The sequence below is a fragment of the Anomaloglossus baeobatrachus genome, chromosome 11 (genome assembly GCF_048569485.1).
Source record: "Anomaloglossus baeobatrachus isolate aAnoBae1 chromosome 11, aAnoBae1.hap1, whole genome shotgun sequence".
Lineage (NCBI taxonomy): Eukaryota > Metazoa > Chordata > Amphibia > Anura > Aromobatidae > Anomaloglossus > Anomaloglossus baeobatrachus.
The window spans coordinates 19,929,082-19,946,051 of record NC_134363.1 but is presented as its reverse complement, the minus strand read 5'-3'; the positions used below and the strand labels follow the sequence as shown (position 1 = coordinate 19,946,051).

Below are 16,970 nucleotides of genomic sequence, written 5' to 3'. Positions count from 1 at the left end.
CTAGTATAATGGCTTGGTTAGAATGAGTTGTAGTGTGCAACGCAGGCAGACGCGCTCTGCAAATGTCTTTGCACTAGTGGGACTATAGCAAAGTCCAATAGCCACGTATAGGATGCCACTAGGTACACTGAGTGTTTGCTAGTATAATGGCTTGGTTAGAATGAGTTGTAGTGTGCAACGCAGGCAGACGCGCTCTGCAAATGTCTTTGCACTAGTGGGACTATAGCAAAGTCCAATAGCCACGTATAGGATGCCACTAGGTACACTGAGTGTTTGCTAGTATAATGGCTTGGTTAGAATGAGTTGTAGTGTGCAACGCAGGCAGACGCGCTCTGCAAATGTCTTTGCACTAGTGGGACTATAGCAAAGTCCAATAGCCACGTATAGGATGCCACTAGGTACACTGAGTGTTTGCTAGTATAATGGCTTGGTTAGAATGAGTTGTAGTGTGCAACGCAGGCAGACGCGCTCTGCAAATGTCTTTGCACTAGTGGGACTATAGCAAAGTCCAATAGCCACGTATAGGATGCCACTAGGTACACTGAGTGTTTGCTAGTATAATGGCTTGGTTAGAATGAGTTGTAGTGTGCAACGCAGGCAGACGCGCTCTGCAAATGTCTTTGCACTAGTGGGACTATAGCAAAGTCCAATAGCCACGTATAGGATGCCACTAGGTACACTGAGTGTTTGCTAGTATAATGGCTTGGTTAGAATGAGTTGTAGTGTGCAACGCAGGCAGACGCGCTCTGCAAATGTCTTTGCACTAGTGGGACTATAGCAAAGTCCAATAGCCAGGTATAGGATGCCACTAGGTACACTGAGTGTTTGCTAGTATAATGGCTTGGTTAGAATGAGTTGTAGTGTGCAACGCAGGCAGACGCGCTCTGCAAATGTCTTTGCACTAGTGGGACTATAGCAAAGTCCAATAGCCACGTATAGGATGCCACTAGGTACACTGAGTGTTTGCTAGTATAATGGCTTGGTTAGAATGAGTTGTAGTGTGCAACGCAGGCAGACGCGCTCTGCAAATGTCTTTGCACTAGTGGGACTATAGCAAAGTCCAATAGCCACGTATAGGATGCCACTAGGTACACTGAGTGTTTGCTAGTATAATGGCTTGGTTAGAATGAGTTGTAGTGTGCAACGCAGGCAGACGCGCTCTGCAAATGTCTTTGCACTAGTGGGACTATAGCAAAGTCCAATAGCCACGTATAGGATGCCACTAGGTACACTGAGTGTTTGCTAGTATAATGGCTTGGTTAGAATGAGTTGTAGTGTGCAACGCAGGCAGACGCGCTCTGCAAATGTCTTTGCACTAGTGGGACTATAGCAAAGTCCAATAGCCACGTATAGGATGCCACTAGGTACACTGAGTGTTTGCTAGTATAATGGCTTGGTTAGAATGAGTTGTAGTGTGCAACGCAGGCAGACGCGCTCTGCAAATGTCTTTGCACTAGTGGGACTATAGCAAAGTCCAATAGCCACGTATAGGATGCCACTAGGTACACTGAGTGTTTGCTAGTATAATGGCTTGGTTAGAATGAGTTGGAGTGTGCAACGCAGGCAGACGCGCTCTGCAAATGTCTTTGCACTAGTGGGACTATAGCAAAGTCCAATAGCCACGTATAGGATGCCACTAGGTACACTGAGTGTTTGCTAGTATAATGGCTTGGTTAGAATGAGTTGTAGTGTGCAACGCAGGCAGACGCGCTCTGCAAATGTCTTTGCACTAGTGGGACTATAGCAAAGTCCAATAGCCACGTATAGGATGCCACTAGGTACACTGAGTGTTTGCTAGTATAATGGCTTGGTTAGAATGAGTTGTAGTGTGCAACGCAGGCAGACGCGCTCTGCAAATGTCTTTGCACTAGTGGGACTATAGCAAAGTCCAATAGCCACGTATAGGATGCCACTAGGTACACTGAGTGTTTGCTAGTATAATGGCTTGGTTAGAATGAGTTGTAGTGTGCAACGCAGGCAGACGCGCTCTGCAAATGTCTTTGCACTAGTGGGACTATAGCAAAGTCCAATAGCCACGTATAGGATGCCACTAGGTACACTGAGTGTTTGCTAGTATAATGGCTTGGTTAGAATGAGTTGTAGTGTGCAACGCAGGCAGACGCGCTCTGCAAATGTCTTTGCACTAGTGGGACTATAGCAAAGTCCAATAGCCAGGTATAGGATGCCACTAGGTACACTGAGTGTTTGCTAGTATAATGGCTTGGTTAGAATGAGTTGTAGTGTGCAACGCAGGCAGACGCGCTCTGCAAATGTCTTTGCACTAGTGGGACTATAGCAAAGTCCAATAGCCACGTATAGGATGCCACTAGGTACACTGAGTGTTTGCTAGTATAATGGCTTGGTTAGAATGAGTTGTAGTGTGCAACGCAGGCAGACGCGCTCTGCAAATGTCTTTGCACTAGTGGGACTATAGCAAAGTCCAATAGCCACGTATAGGATGCCACTAGGTACACTGAGTGTTTGCTAGTATAATGGCTTGGTTAGAATGAGTTGTAGTGTGCAACGCAGGCAGACGCGCTCTGCAAATGTCTTTGCACTAGTGGGACTATAGCAAAGTCCAATAGCCACGTATAGGATGCCACTAGGTACACTGAGTGTTTGCTAGTATAATGGCTTGGTTAGAATGAGTTGTAGTGTGCAACGCAGGCAGACGCGCTCTGCAAATGTCTTTGCACTAGTGGGACTATAGCAAAGTCCAATAGCCAGGTATAGGATGCCACTAGGTACACTGAGTGTTTGCTAGTATAATGGCTTGGTTAGAATGAGTTGTAGTGTGCAACGCAGGCAGACGCGCTCTGCAAATGTCTTTGCACTAGTGGGACTATAGCAAAGTCCAATAGCCACGTATAGGATGCCACTAGGTACACTGAGTGTTTGCTAGTATAATGGCTTGGTTAGAATGAGTTGTAGTGTGCAACGCAGGCAGACGCGCTCTGCAAATGTCTTTGCACTAGTGGGACTATAGCAAAGTCCAATAGCCACGTATAGGATGCCACTAGGTACACTGAGTGTTTGCTAGTATAATGGCTTGGTTAGAATGAGTTGTAGTGTGCAACGCAGGCAGACGCGCTCTGCAAATGTCTTTGCACTAGTGGGACTATAGCAAAGTCCAATAGCCACGTATAGGATGCCACTAGGTACACTGAGTGTTTGCTAGTATAATGGCTTGGTTAGAATGAGTTGGAGTGTGCAACGCAGGCAGACGCGCTCTGCAAATGTCTTTGCACTAGTGGGACTATAGCAAAGTCCAATAGCCACGTATAGGATGCCACTAGGTACACTGAGTGTTTGCTAGTATAATGGCTTGGTTAGAATGAGTTGTAGTGTGCAACGCAGGCAGACGCGCTCTGCAAATGTCTTTGCACTAGTGGGACTATAGCAAAGTCCAATAGCCACGTATAGGATGCCACTAGGTACACTGAGTGTTTGCTAGTATAATGGCTTGGTTAGAATGAGTTGTAGTGTGCAACGCAGGCAGACGCGCTCTGCAAATGTCTTTGCACTAGTGGGACTATAGCAAAGTCCAATAGCCACGTATAGGATGCCACTAGGTACACTGAGTGTTTGCTAGTATAATGGCTTGGTTAGAATGAGTTGTAGTGTGCAATGCAGGCAGACGCGCTCTGCAAATGTCTTTGCACTAGTGGGACTATAGCAAAGTCCAATAGCCACGTATAGGATGCCACTAGGTACACTGAGTGTTTGCTAGTATAATGGCTTGGTTAGAATGAGTTGTAGTGTGCAACGCAGGCAGACGCGCTCTGCAAATGTCTTTGCACTAGTGGGACTATAGCAAAGTCCAATAGCCACGTATAGGATGCCACTAGGTACACTGAGTGTTTGCTAGTATAATGGCTTGGTTAGAATGAGTTGTAGTGTGCAATGCAGGCAGACGCGCTCTGCAAATGTCTTTGCACTAGTGGGACTATAGCAAAGTCCAATAGCCACGTATAGGATGCCACTAGGTACACTGAGTGTTTGCTAGTATAATGGCTTGGTTAGAATGAGTTGTAGTGTGCAATGCAGGCAGACGCGCTCTGCAAATGTCTTTGCACTAGTGGGACTATAGCAAAGTCCAATAGCCACGTATAGGATGCCACTAGGTACACTGAGTGTTTGCTAGTATAATGGCTTAGTTATCAGTTGGAGTGTGCAGAGGACAAGAGGGTACAGTGGCAGGATTGTGGTGCTCTGGGTAGAGGAATGGAAGCCTGCCTTTCTATTCCCTCCTAATGGTGAAATGCAGGTAGGAAATCCCTGACCTGGGCTACACAGACGCTGTTGCTGTTTGCAGGACCTGTCACCTATGGCTCTCTGACCCTGCCGGTTGGAGCCCTTAAAAGGACTGCTATAAAGTGCTCTCCCTAAGCTGTCTAACGCTGTGTATGCAGCGCATACAGCTGTATCGGCTATAGGACTCAGGAAGACGGAGCTGCGACAGTGATGTCTGACACCAAAGACGCAGAAGGCAGATAATGGCGTCCGTGAAGAAAATGTCCGGTTTTATAATGCAGGGACATGTGACATGCAGATCCTATCACACATGCCGTTGCTTCTCTGGCTCAAAGTCCACTTAGCTGTGTGTGTGTCTGGGATTGGCTGACATGCTGGCCCGCCCCACAAGACGCGCGCGCTTAGGGAAGGAAGACAAGAAAAAAAAAAAAAAAAAAATGGCGATCGCCATTATAGAAACAGCAGTGATCTGAAGGCGCTGTTCACGCACACTATACACTGAAATGTGATAATAGTTTGATTCACAGAGTGACTTACACTATTACAGCAGAAACCAAGCTATGATTTAGCTGTTTTTTGGCTGCTAGAACCGTTCTCGAACGTTTCTAGAACTACCGAGCTTTTGCAAAAAGCTCGAGTTCTAGTTCGATCTAGAACATGCCCCAAAATCACTCGAGCCGCGAACTGGAGAACCACGAACCACGAACCGCGCTCAACTCTACACATCACCATTCTTGTAGCTTACAAGGCATATGGGAACTGACAGGTTCCCTTTAAACAAAAATACTTGGTCAAATATCTTAACCAAGTCCATGCTCTTCTATCTTGTGTTGCAGTCACAGCGGTGACTGTGATTACAACACACTACAGCATATATATATATATATATATATATATATATATATATATATATATATATATTGTGAGACTGTGACCGGGGTTATCTATGACGGCCGGTATGTCTCGCCTCGGTTGTGCTCACTCCATGATAGAAAGTGAATCCACTCTAGGGTTAATGCTGTTTCCCTACAGGCTGAAGGAAGGGTTAAATGGAAACAGGAACAAGGGCAGGTGTGCCGGGTGTGAGGGAGTGAACACAACTCCCTGAGTTCTCTGCTGGAGAGGCACATGTATATTGTTGTGGACTTTTGTTTGGACATTAAAACCGTGTGCTGTGAACCTTAATGCCTGGATCCCGTGTCTTCTGCTGCGCAGCCGACCGTGCTACCTCACATATGGTGGAGAATGCGGGCATACCAGCCGGTGAGGTGTAGCATCCATCCCTGGTGACCCAGTAGCACATGTCCTGGATTCGAGCGGCTATACTACAGCCCAAACCCGGTGACGCCATGGAGGACATACTACAGCAGCTGGCTCAGGCTAATGCACAGCAACAACAGGCTAATGCACAGCAACAACAGACCAATGCACACCTGCTCCGGGCGTTGGAACGTCAGCAGCAATCCTTGCAAGCGCAGGAAAAAAGGCACCAAGAACAGATGGTTCTCCTGGCCAAGTCGATCCGTGCCGGACCAGCAGCAACAACCCCGGGACCGGGTGACAACGGCAGCGTCCGGAAAGCGGTGAGACAAGCATTGCAAAAGATGACCCCGGGGGATGATGTGGAAGCGTTCCTGGCGGTGTTTGAGCGGGTGGCCGAGCGGGAAAAGCTACCGACCCCCCAGTGGGCTGAGGTATTGTCGCCCTATCTGACGGGGGAACCCCAAAAAGCGTACCTGGACCTCTGTACCGAGGACGCCATTGACTATGTGCCCCTAAAAGCCGAAATACTGGCTCGGTTGGGGGTGAATACCTATGTACGGGCTCAGAGGGTAAATCAGTGGTTCTATGAGGAAGCCAAACCCGTCTGCTCCCAGGCCTATGACTTGTTGCATCTTGTAAAAAAGTGGTTGCAGCCTGACACTCTGAGCCCGGCGCAAATGGTGGAAAGGGTAGTAGTGGATCGTTTTGTGCGCACTTTACCCGTCACCGTTCAACGGTGGGTAGGACAGGGTGACCCGAGTACCCTGGACCAATTAGTGTCCCTGGTAGAGCGGCATGTGGCTACGCAGGACTTGATACGGGACACTGAGACTTTGCGTACCGCCCGTCGGTCCGGCCCCTCCAAGCCTAGGGCCAAGGACCCACCGCTGACAACGGTGCAGGAGTCCCCTACCGCCCCGTCTGAGGCCGCGGCCGCCATTCCTAAGGTCCGGAAGGTTCTGTACCCTAAACGACAACCCGTCAAGGGGGTTTCCGTCCCCATTAGATGTTGGCGGTGCCAGCGGGTGGGACATATGGAAGCCCAGTGTCCCCTCACCACGGAGCCCATGGATTGTGGGGTTACCCGGCGGGGTTCAATGTATGCTCAGGTGGTGTGTACCGCTGACCTGGTCTCCCCAGAGACGGAGCCCCACTTGTGCCAAATACAGGTGAATGGATGTCCGGTTACAGGATTGTTGGATTCCGGAAGCTTAGTGACCCTTGTGCGATCCACCTTGAGGGCTAAAGTAAAGGCCACAGGACGTACCGTGGGGGTGGTTTGCATACATGGGGACCGCCGAGACTATCCCACGGGGATTGTCACCATCACAGCACCTTGCGGTCAGGTGCAACATGAGGTGGGACTTCTTAACACTCTTCCTTATGACGTGATCCTAGGAAGGGATCTGCCCTATTTTTGGACTTTATGGAGGGGACCCCCTAAGTCCCCTCAGATATTGGTCAGTCCGGGACCTGAGCCCTACAATCCTGAATCCGGGACGCCTGCCGTAGGGGTCACCATGATAGGGACAGAGTGTGAACCCGATAGGTCACCCCTAGAGGTATTGGCAGGAGAGGCTGAGATGGTCGAGCCCATCCCGGAGTTGGAGGCGTCCCCGGATACGTTTGGGACAGCCCAACTCCAGGACCCTACGTTAATACATGCCCGGAGTCGGGTGACAATAGTTGACGGGGTGGCACAGCTGCCCGGTGCCCAGGTAAGGTACCCCCATTTCGCTCTTAAGCAAGATTTACTCTACCGGGTAGATGAAATACGGGGCGTGGGGGTAGAACAGTTGGTGGTGCCCCAGCCGTATCGCCGGCGGGTCCTCGACTTGGCTCATAAACACCTGATGAGTGGCCACCTAGGGGTCAAGAAAACGCAGGAGCGAATATTGCAAAGGTTCTATTGGCCCGGGGTCTTTGGGGAGGTAAAACGGTTCTGCGAAACCTGCCCGGAGTGTCAGCTTACCGCACCCCTGACCCATTTTCGCAGTCCGTTGGTACCGTTACCCATTATAGAAGTCCCTTTTGAACGGATAGGGATGGATCTGGTGGGGCCCCTCGTAAAGTCCGCTCGAGGGCACCAACACATCCTAGTGATCGTTGACTATGCCACCCGGTATCCCGAGGCGATACCTCTCAGACATACTGCAGCCAAGCTTATAGCTCGGGAGTTGTTTGCGGTGTTCTGCCGGGTGGGGTTGCCCAAGGCGATCCTGACGGATCAGGGGACCCCATTCATGTCTAAAGTGACCAAAGAGCTATGCCGGCTACTCCAGATCAAGCAGTTGCGTACGTCTGTGTATCATCCTCAAACGGACGGTTTAGTCGAGCGTTTCAATAAAACTCTGAAAACCATGCTAAAAAGGGTGATTTCAAAAGACGGGAAAGACTGGGATATGATGCTTCCCTATTTGATGTTTGCCATCCGTGAGGTGCCACAGGCATCCACGGGGTTTTCGCCTTTTGAATTGTTATACGGGCGACATCCCCGGGGATTGTTGGACCTGGCAAAGGAAACATGGGAGCAAGAGCCCACCCCCCATAAAAGTGTGATTGAACACATTTTGGGTATGCAGAACCGCATAAGCGTGGTCATGCCAATTGTGAAGGAGCATTTACAGGAGGCTCAGGCCGCGCAAAGTGGCCGCTACAATAGACAAGCCACCGTGCGGACCTTTAAACCCGGGGATCGGGTGTTGGTATTAATCCCCACGGTGGAGAGTAAATTCCTGGCTCAGTGGCAAGGCCCCTACGAGATAAAGGAGAGAGTCGGGGTGGTTAACTATAAAGTATTGCAGCCCGGTAGGCGGAAACCTGAACAAATATACCATGTCAACCTATTAAAACCTTGGCAGGAACGGGAAAGCCTGATGGCTGTTTTTTCCCCATCTCCCTCCTCTTCGGGTCGTTCACATCCGGCTCCAGCGGCCTCCGGAGAGGACGAACCGGAAGTAAGGATTGGAGAAGCCCTCACCAAGCAACAGAGGCGAGAGGCCAGACGGTTGGTTCAGCAGAACCCCGATGTCTTCTCCGAGCTGCCCGGTAGGACCAGTCTGATACGACATGATATTGTCACCAAGCCCCACCTGAAGGTACGCCTGAAGTCATACCGGGTACCGGAGGCTCGACGACAAGCCATATCGGAGGAAGTAAAGACAATGTTACGCCTGGGGGTCATCGAAAAATCCCGAAGTGAATGGGCTAGTCCGATTGTCCTAATACCAAAACCCGATGGCTCCTTAAGGTTCTGCAATGACTTTAGGGGATTGAACGAAATATCCAAGTTCGATCTCTACCCCATGCCCCGGGTGGATGAGCTGATTGATAGGCTGGGACAGGCGCGATATTTTACCACGCTCGACCTGACCAAGGGGTACTGGCAGGTGCCACTGACGGAGTCCGCCAAGGAGAAAACCGCTTTTGTTACGCCAGAGGGTCTCTTCCACTATGTTGTCTTGCCTTTTGGGTTACATGGCGCTCCGGCCACATTCCAGAGGTTGATGGACTTAGTGCTGGAACCCCACCAGGCGTATGCATCAGCGTACCTTGATGACATCATTATTTACAGCTCCGAGTGGCAGACCCACTTGGAACAGGTACAAGCGGTGGTGGACGCGCTTCGAACAGCTGGATTGACAGCCAATCCCAAGAAATGTGCGTTGGGACTCACGGAAGCCCGCTACTTGAGCTACGTGATAGGCCAAGGAGTGATTAAGCCTCAAGTTAACAAGGTTGAGGCGATCCAGAAGTGGCCTAGACCCCTGACCACGAAGCAGGTTAGGGCCTTCTTGGGTATCGTGGGATACTACAGGAGGTTTGTAAAGGATTTTGCGGGACTATCAGCCCCCTTGACGGACCTTCTCAAAGGCAAGAAGTCCGTCATGGTGCGCTGGACTCCGCAGGCCGAGGACTCCTTCGGGGCCCTGAAGGGGGTCCTGTGCGGACAGCCCGTTCTTGTACACCCTGATTTACGGAAGGAGTTCATAGTACAGACTGACGCCTCGGAGGTCGGCCTGGGGGCAGTGCTGTCTCAGGTGGTTCAGGGGGAGGAACACCCCGTCACCTTCTTAAGTAGGAAGCTCACCCCTCCCGAGCGGAATTATAGCGTAGTGGAGAAGGAGTGCCTGGCGATCAAGTGGGCCTTGGAGTCCCTACGCTATTACCTGCTGGGACGGCAGTTTCGCTTGGTGACGGATCACTCTCCACTGGTCTGGATGAGGTCCGCCAAGGAACGGAATGCCCGGGTTACCCGGTGGTTCCTTTCTCGGCAGAACTTCCGGTTTACGGTTGAACATAGGGCCGGTAGGTTGCAGGGCAACGCCGATGCCTTGTCCCGTGGCCCATGTTTGATGGCGGGAGTTCAACCCCGCACGCTTGAACTGAGGGGGGGTATGTGAGACTGTGACCGGGGTTATCTATGACGGCCGGTATGTCTCGCCTCGGTTGTGCTCACTCCATGATAGAAAGTGAATCCACTCTAGGGTTAATGCTGTTTCCCTACAGGCTGAAGGAAGGGTTAAATGGAAACAGGAACAAGGGCAGGTGTGCCGGGTGTGAGGAAGTGAACACAACTCCCTGAGTTCTCTGCTGGAGAGGCACATGTATATTGTTGTGGACTTTTGTTTGGACATTAAAACCGTGTGCTGTGAACCTTAATGCCTGGATCCCGTGTCTTCTGCTGCGCAGCCGACCGTGCTACCTCACAATATATATATATATATATATATATATATATATATATACTAGCTGTGCTCAGCCAGCTAACACTTGGCTAAAGGGTATACAGCTCTCCTCTCCCCAAGGGTATACAGCTCATCTCCCTGGTATATAGCTCCCCCAAAGGTATATAGCTGTCCTCCTCCCCCAAGGCTATACAGCTGTCCTTCCCCCAAAGGGTATACAGCTCTCCTCTCAAGGATAAACAGCTCCCTTCCCCCCAAGGGTATACAGCTACCTTCCCCCGAAGAGCAAACAGCTCCCCTCCCTCAAGAGTATACAGCTTTCCCCCAAGGGTATACAGGCTCCCTCACCTCAAGGGTATACAGCTCTTCTCTGTAAGGGCAACAGCTCTTTTCCCCCACAAGGGTATACAGTTCATCTCCCTGGTATACAGCTCTCCCCCAAGGTTATACAGCTCTCCCCAAGGGTATACAGCTCACCTCCCTAGTATATAGCTCTCCCCTAAGGTATACAGCTGTCATCTTCAAGGGTATAAAGCTCTCCTCCCCCAAGGGTATACAGCTAAGCTCCCTTGTATATAGCTTCCTCCTAAAGTATAAAGCTGTCCTCCCCCAAGGGTGTACAGCTGTCCTTCCCCAAATGGTATACAGCTCTCCCTTCAAGGGTATACCGCTCCCCTCCCTTCAAGGGTATACAGCTCCCCTCCCTTCAAGGGTATACAGCTCCCCTCCCTCCAAGCGTATACAGCTCCCCTCTCCCAAGGCTATACAGCTACACTTCCCCAAGGGTATACAGCTTTCCCCCAAGGGTATACAGCTCACATCCCTGGTCAAGGGTATACAGTGCTCCGATCTCTATACAGCTAGCTTTATACAGCTGGGGGTTTAAGGGTTAATCACTGTGGCACTACACTGCAGAGTTGAATATTGGCGGGTTTCCCGGTGGGTTGGGGGTGTGGGGGTTAATCCCCGTGGCACTATACTGCAGCCATGAATATTGGGTTTCCCAGTGGGCTGGCGGTGTAAGGGTTAATCACTGTGACTCCACTGCAGCCTTGAATTTTGGCGACTTTCCTGGCAGGCTGGCGGTGTAAGGGTTAATCACCGTGATTGGCTAATCAGCGTTACACTACACTGTAGCCTTGAATATTGGTGGGTTTCCCAGCGGGTGCACGGCAGGCATCGGGTACACGAAGCTCTGGAACGTGGCCAGGAGCAGGCGGGCAGATCCACAGGAGAGGAGGCATGGCAGGAGAGGAGGAGGCGGTGGCGGTGCATACGAGTAGATGTGTGGGATGGCTCTGCTGTGATGACGTCACATGGAGAGGAGGGATTAGTGAGTAACCACGAGTAATCAAAACGGCTCTTATATATATAGATATGTCTAGTATATGACAAAATCAGTACACCCCTCACATTTTGTAAATATTTTATATCTTTTCCTGTGACAACACTGAAGCTCTGACCCTGTGATACAATGTACAGTAGTCAGTGCCAAGCTTGTATAAAGTGTAAATTTGGTGCCATCTTCAGAACCGAACACACAGCCATTAATGTCTATACCGCCAACAGCAAAACTGAGTACACCCCTAACAAATTGTGCCCAATTAAGTGAGTAGAAAAAAAATAATAAAAATATATATATTTAGTTTTATTTACTTCATTATTTAACATTTAGTCACCAGCACTAACAAGTCTTCATATTTTCTGTTTCCGAAGAAACAAGCAGAAGAAACAGGAGAAAACAGAGGTAAGTGACATATAGGTATTATACTGTAGAAAGCACAGGTTCTCATCTATAAAAAGTAATGGCGATCCATAACTATAGACCGGCTCTTGATATTGTCTTCCATGATGGATATAATAACATGGAGGGCCACTTTCTTACATGTGATAGATAAGATGTTCGGGGATTAACACGTGAAGGTAATAAACTACAAACTCTCTGAATGAGAAAAAAAACACCCAAAAGTTGATTAAAAATGGTTGATTAGAGGTTGGACCTCTCAAAGAAGACATTTAACATGCAGATTAAATATATAAGATTGGTTTTCTCAGATAGGTGAAACGTTTCCTTTAAGAATACTACAAGTTGAGACTACAAGAGCTCACTACATGTTCTTCAATCTAACACAGTAGACTTTCCTTTATCTAAAGTTCTCATGTTGTGTAACTATTTCTCTTAAAGGTGTTGTCCACTACTAGGACTATCCCTTCTCAGTCCCCATTTTTTTGCTCCAATAAAATAAAAAAACTTATACTCAACTCCCGTACCGTTATCCTGCTAGTGGAGTCGGCACTTACTCTTCGGGGGCTCACATGATGTTGGGTCATCATGTGAGCCATGAGCCCAATCACTGCCGGTATCCCTATTTCTGCCCCCGAACATATGAGTAATCAACAGGAAGTGGGCGGCAGCTGGATCTTTCACTTCCTGTTGATGACTCATACATCTGAAGGCAGAGAGAGGGATGCCGGCAATGATTGGGCTCAGCGCTCACATAATGTAACAGCCTCATGTGAGCCCCAGGAACGCGATCACTGGCACTGCAAAAAATGGCTTGGCACAGGAGGTGAGCATAAGCTTTTTTTTATTTTAATAGGGCCAAAAATGGGGAAAGACAAGGGTTTGACTGAGTAGTGGACAGCCCCTTTAACTGAAGAATTTTTTTTAAATACTTTTGTTCCTGCAGACTGAAGCCACATATACCGACCTGGATATATCAAAGATTACAGAAACATATGATCAATTGAAGGTAACAAGATTGATAGAATGACATCTGATAAAGTAGTTCTGCCTAGATCTAGCATATTCTACTAAATGGTAGTAGGAGCTAAGTTTGGTAATTTGTGTCTGGACAACTTATCGGCTCAGTCTTGTGATTACTCTTCTTTATTAGGGAGCAAACTCGTCAGAAATTTCACCAGTCGTATTTCCTGGTTCCACAGTGAGTGCTCTTGGCTTCTGTTGTGTACAGTTATTTGATCTTGGTTTCTCAACCCTGGACTGCATTTGACTCTGCTCTGCCCGCCCCCCAGACTTTGGCGTTACCTCCTGGCTTCTGACCTCGGACCTTCTCCTGACCACGTCTCCTCCTGCTCCCTGTATACTAAATGTACTCCCCTGGTATCCTGACCCTTGGCCTGTATCTTGATGTCATCTCTGCCTCCTCCCTGTGTCTTGTCATGTCCTCCTGGTTCCCGATCCTGGCTTGTTTGACTACCTCTCTGTTCACACTGCATGCAAGTGGTACCTAGCACCACCTAGTAACAAGCATTACATTATGCCACATAGTGTCGAGCATCACATTATCTGAGCAGTGGAAAGCCCCTTTAACTGAAGAAAAAAATATTTGCAACTTTTTCTTCCCACAGACTGAAGCCACATATACCGACCTGAGGAGATCAGAGATTACAGAAACATATGATCAATTGAAGGTAACAAGATTGATATAATGACATCTGATAAAGTAGTTCTGCCTAGATCTACCATTTTCTACTTTACTGAATGGTAATTTGTGTTTGGACAACTGATCGACTCAATCCTGTGTAAAAGTCTATTTTTTGGAAATTACAGACATTGTCCCCATTTTACCAAGAGTAGCATTTTATATTACATTATTGATGAATGGTGAATTGGAAAAGATGCATTAAATTTATTAAAAAGCCTTGCAATGAATGTAGTCCTTCTTTCCAGTGCACTGCACCACTACATGTAATGTGCACCAGTCACGGACTACAATATATTTCATATATAATGCTATCTTTGTGGAGTAAATAATGCTAAATTTGCTGACTATACTTGGTCACGCCCCCTCCATGTGAAGCTCCACCCATTAAAAAAAAAACTTGGCCAGGACCGGTGTAAGAATGAAGAATGTCACAACATTTTGTAGCAATAAGGTTAGGTCTGGCTCAACTGTTGGAATAGTGGATGCTCGGAGGTCAAAGAAATATTTCCATTATATAGCAAATGACCACTGAACACATAGGGTGAGGAAATTAAAAAAATAATGATGGAGAATGGATATCCTTTAAGATGTTGTAGCAATAAGGTTCGGTCTGGCTCAAGTATTGGAATAGTGGGTGCTTGGAGGTCAAAGAAATATATACAATATATAGTAAATGATCATGGCACACCTAGGGTGAGGAAATTAAAAAAATGATGATCGAGAATGGATAGCCTTTAAGATGTTGTAGCAATAAGGTTTGGTCTGGCTCAAGAATTGGAATAGTGGGTGCTTGGAGGTCAAAGAAATATATCCAATATATAGTAAATGACCACGGCACACCTAGGGTGAAGAAATTGAAAAAATTAATGATGGAGAATGTATATCCTTTTGGATTTTGTAACAACTCAAAGTTGCCCAGAAATTTTGAGCCATTTCAAGCAATTGGTGAAAACAGTTTGATGAAGCAAAGCCAAAGACTTTATATAAGGATGTCTTATGAGTTTTCTTTAGCAATTAGTCTTAGGTCTTCAGAAAGCATTGGACAAAGAAGATGAGGTAGCCGTGATTATACCAAAGCCAAGCCTAGATAATTGCTGCCTTTACTGCCTATCTGGTAGATAATCTCATGCTATGATTTATGTATATATATTAATAGTACGAACGTCTTTTTTTGTGTACAACATAATTATATTGTTTACTGGTAATTTAATTATTTTGTTTTTTTATATATTCCCATTATATATTCATACTTATATTGCATCATTGACTGTATATTTTTATTTTACAGCCTGTGACCCCTGCAGACTCCACTCCTGTAGGATCTGAAGTAAAAACAAATCTCGATTATGAAAATGTCCATTAACAAAATGATGAAAATGACAATAAAATCATCATCGATATTCATGGAGGCCAATGGTTTCTTTTTAGAACATAAAAAATGTATCTGCCTTGGCCTTTGGTATCATAAATGTATATTTCTTGGTTTTCTCATTGCATCTTTTGTGACCTGTTATAAAGAACAAATATATACAGTACAGACCAAAGGTTTGGACACACCTTCTCATCTCTAGAACAACTATTAAGAGGAGACTTTGTGTAGCAGGCCTTCATGGTAAAATAGCTGCTAGGAAATCACTGCTAAGGACAGGCAACAAGCAGAAGAGACTTGTTTGGGCTAAAGAACATAAGGAATGGACATTAGACCAGTGGAAATCTGAGCTTTGGTCTGATGAGTCCAAATTTGAGATCTTTGGATCCAACCACCGTGTCTTTGTAGAAAAGGTGAACGGATGGACTCTACATACCTGGTTCCCACCGTGAAGCATGGAGGAGGAGGTGTGATGGTGTGGGGGTGCTTTGCTGCTGACACTGTTGGGGATTTATTCAAAATTGAAGGCATACAGAACCAGCATGGCTACCACAGCATCTTGCAGCGGCGTGCTATTCCATCCGGTTTGCGTTTAGTTGGACCATAATTTATTTTTCAACAGGACAATGACCCCAAACACACCTCCAGGCTGTATAAGAGCTATTTGACTAAGAAGGAGAGTGATGGGGTGCTACGCCAGATGACCTGGCCTCCACAGTCACCAGACCTCAACCCAATCGAGATGGTTTGGGGTGAGCTGGACCACAGAGTGAAGGCAAAAGGGCCAACAAGTGCTAAGCATTTCTGGGAACTCCTTCAAGACTGTTGGAAAACCATTTCCGGTGACTACCTCTTGAAGCTCATCAAGAGAATGCCAAGAGTGTGCAAAGCAGTGATCAAAGCAAAAGGTGACTGCTTTGAAAAACCTAGAACATAAGACATATTTTCAGTTGTTTCACACTTTTTTAAGTATTTCATTCCACATGTTTTAATTCATAGTTTAGATGCTTTTAATGTGAATCTACAATATTTAGAGTCATGAAAATAAAGAAAACTCTTTGAATGAGGAGGTGTGTCCAAACTTTTAGACATATATATATATTCTAATAAGGGGATGATCCATATTTCACAGATGCCTCTATGACCTAGGCGGGATCATGGATGTAGCGTATGTGTAATTCTAGAATAAATATCTCAGTGGAGACGTTTAGTTTGGACTATTCATTCTGATAGACATTGTGGCTCAGTGGTTAGCACTGTTGTCTTTCATCCTGGGAAGAGATGAGTGATCCTGATTGGCAAAGATCGGAAAATGTTAAAATTGTACGATCTTTGGTCGGATCGGGATCAGACATTCAATCTTTTACTGCAAAAATCATCGATCTTGCCAAGGATTGTTAAATGATCGGATGGCAAAAGCCATCCTCTCTCTGCCCATAACAGTCATGTCAAGTATTGGCATTGCTGTGATTGGCCACTGTAAAAATAAAAAAGGAGGCAAAAGGGTTAAAGCAGTACATACTTACCAATTATCCCACGGTGGCAGAGCTACTTCCGGGTCCGATAATTATCTGTAATGCATATTCACTGCTTTTCCTATTCATCGGTGTCACTGATTGCCTGCAGTCAGACCACTCCCTCAGACAGCATCAGTGATTGATTGGAATCACAGGCACTGTCTGCGGGTCTATTGTGGTATAAAATAAAAAAATAAAAACAATTGGCATAGGATCCCCCATTTATTGAGACCAGCACAGATAAAACCCATGGCTATAGGCTGCAGCCTCCAGCCATGTGCTTACCCTAGCTGTGCATCAAAATAGGAGGAACCACATGCGGCTTTTTAAAAATTATTTAAATAAAAACGTTTTAATAAATGCCATGTGATCCCCCCAATTTTGATACCCAGCCATAACACTCAGCCATTATAAAGTGTCAGGGTAAATA

The 16,970-nt window shown here is 47.0% G+C and overlaps 1 protein-coding gene across 3 annotated transcripts in view; it reads left to right on the top strand.

The window, feature by feature from the left end:
• Window positions 1-16,186, top strand: part of LOC142257222 (B-cell receptor CD22-like) — a 53,279-nt gene extending 37,093 nt beyond the window's left edge. For 2 of the 3 annotated variants that reach the window (XM_075329370.1, XM_075329371.1), the window contains exons 8-12: window positions 11,922-11,952; window positions 12,896-12,958; window positions 13,103-13,150; window positions 13,578-13,640; window positions 14,943-16,186. In XM_075329370.1, coding sequence (XP_075185485.1) covers window positions 11,922-11,952; window positions 12,896-12,958; window positions 13,103-13,150; window positions 13,578-13,640; window positions 14,943-15,017 — 280 coding nt within the window. In that variant the 3' untranslated portion in view covers window positions 15,018-16,186. Of the gene's footprint in view, window positions 1-11,921; window positions 11,953-12,895; window positions 12,959-13,102; window positions 13,151-13,577; window positions 13,641-14,942 lie in introns of those variants that run through there. The other variant, XR_012727599.1, reaches the window with a different exon arrangement.
• Window positions 16,187-16,970: the final 784 nt, after the last annotated feature.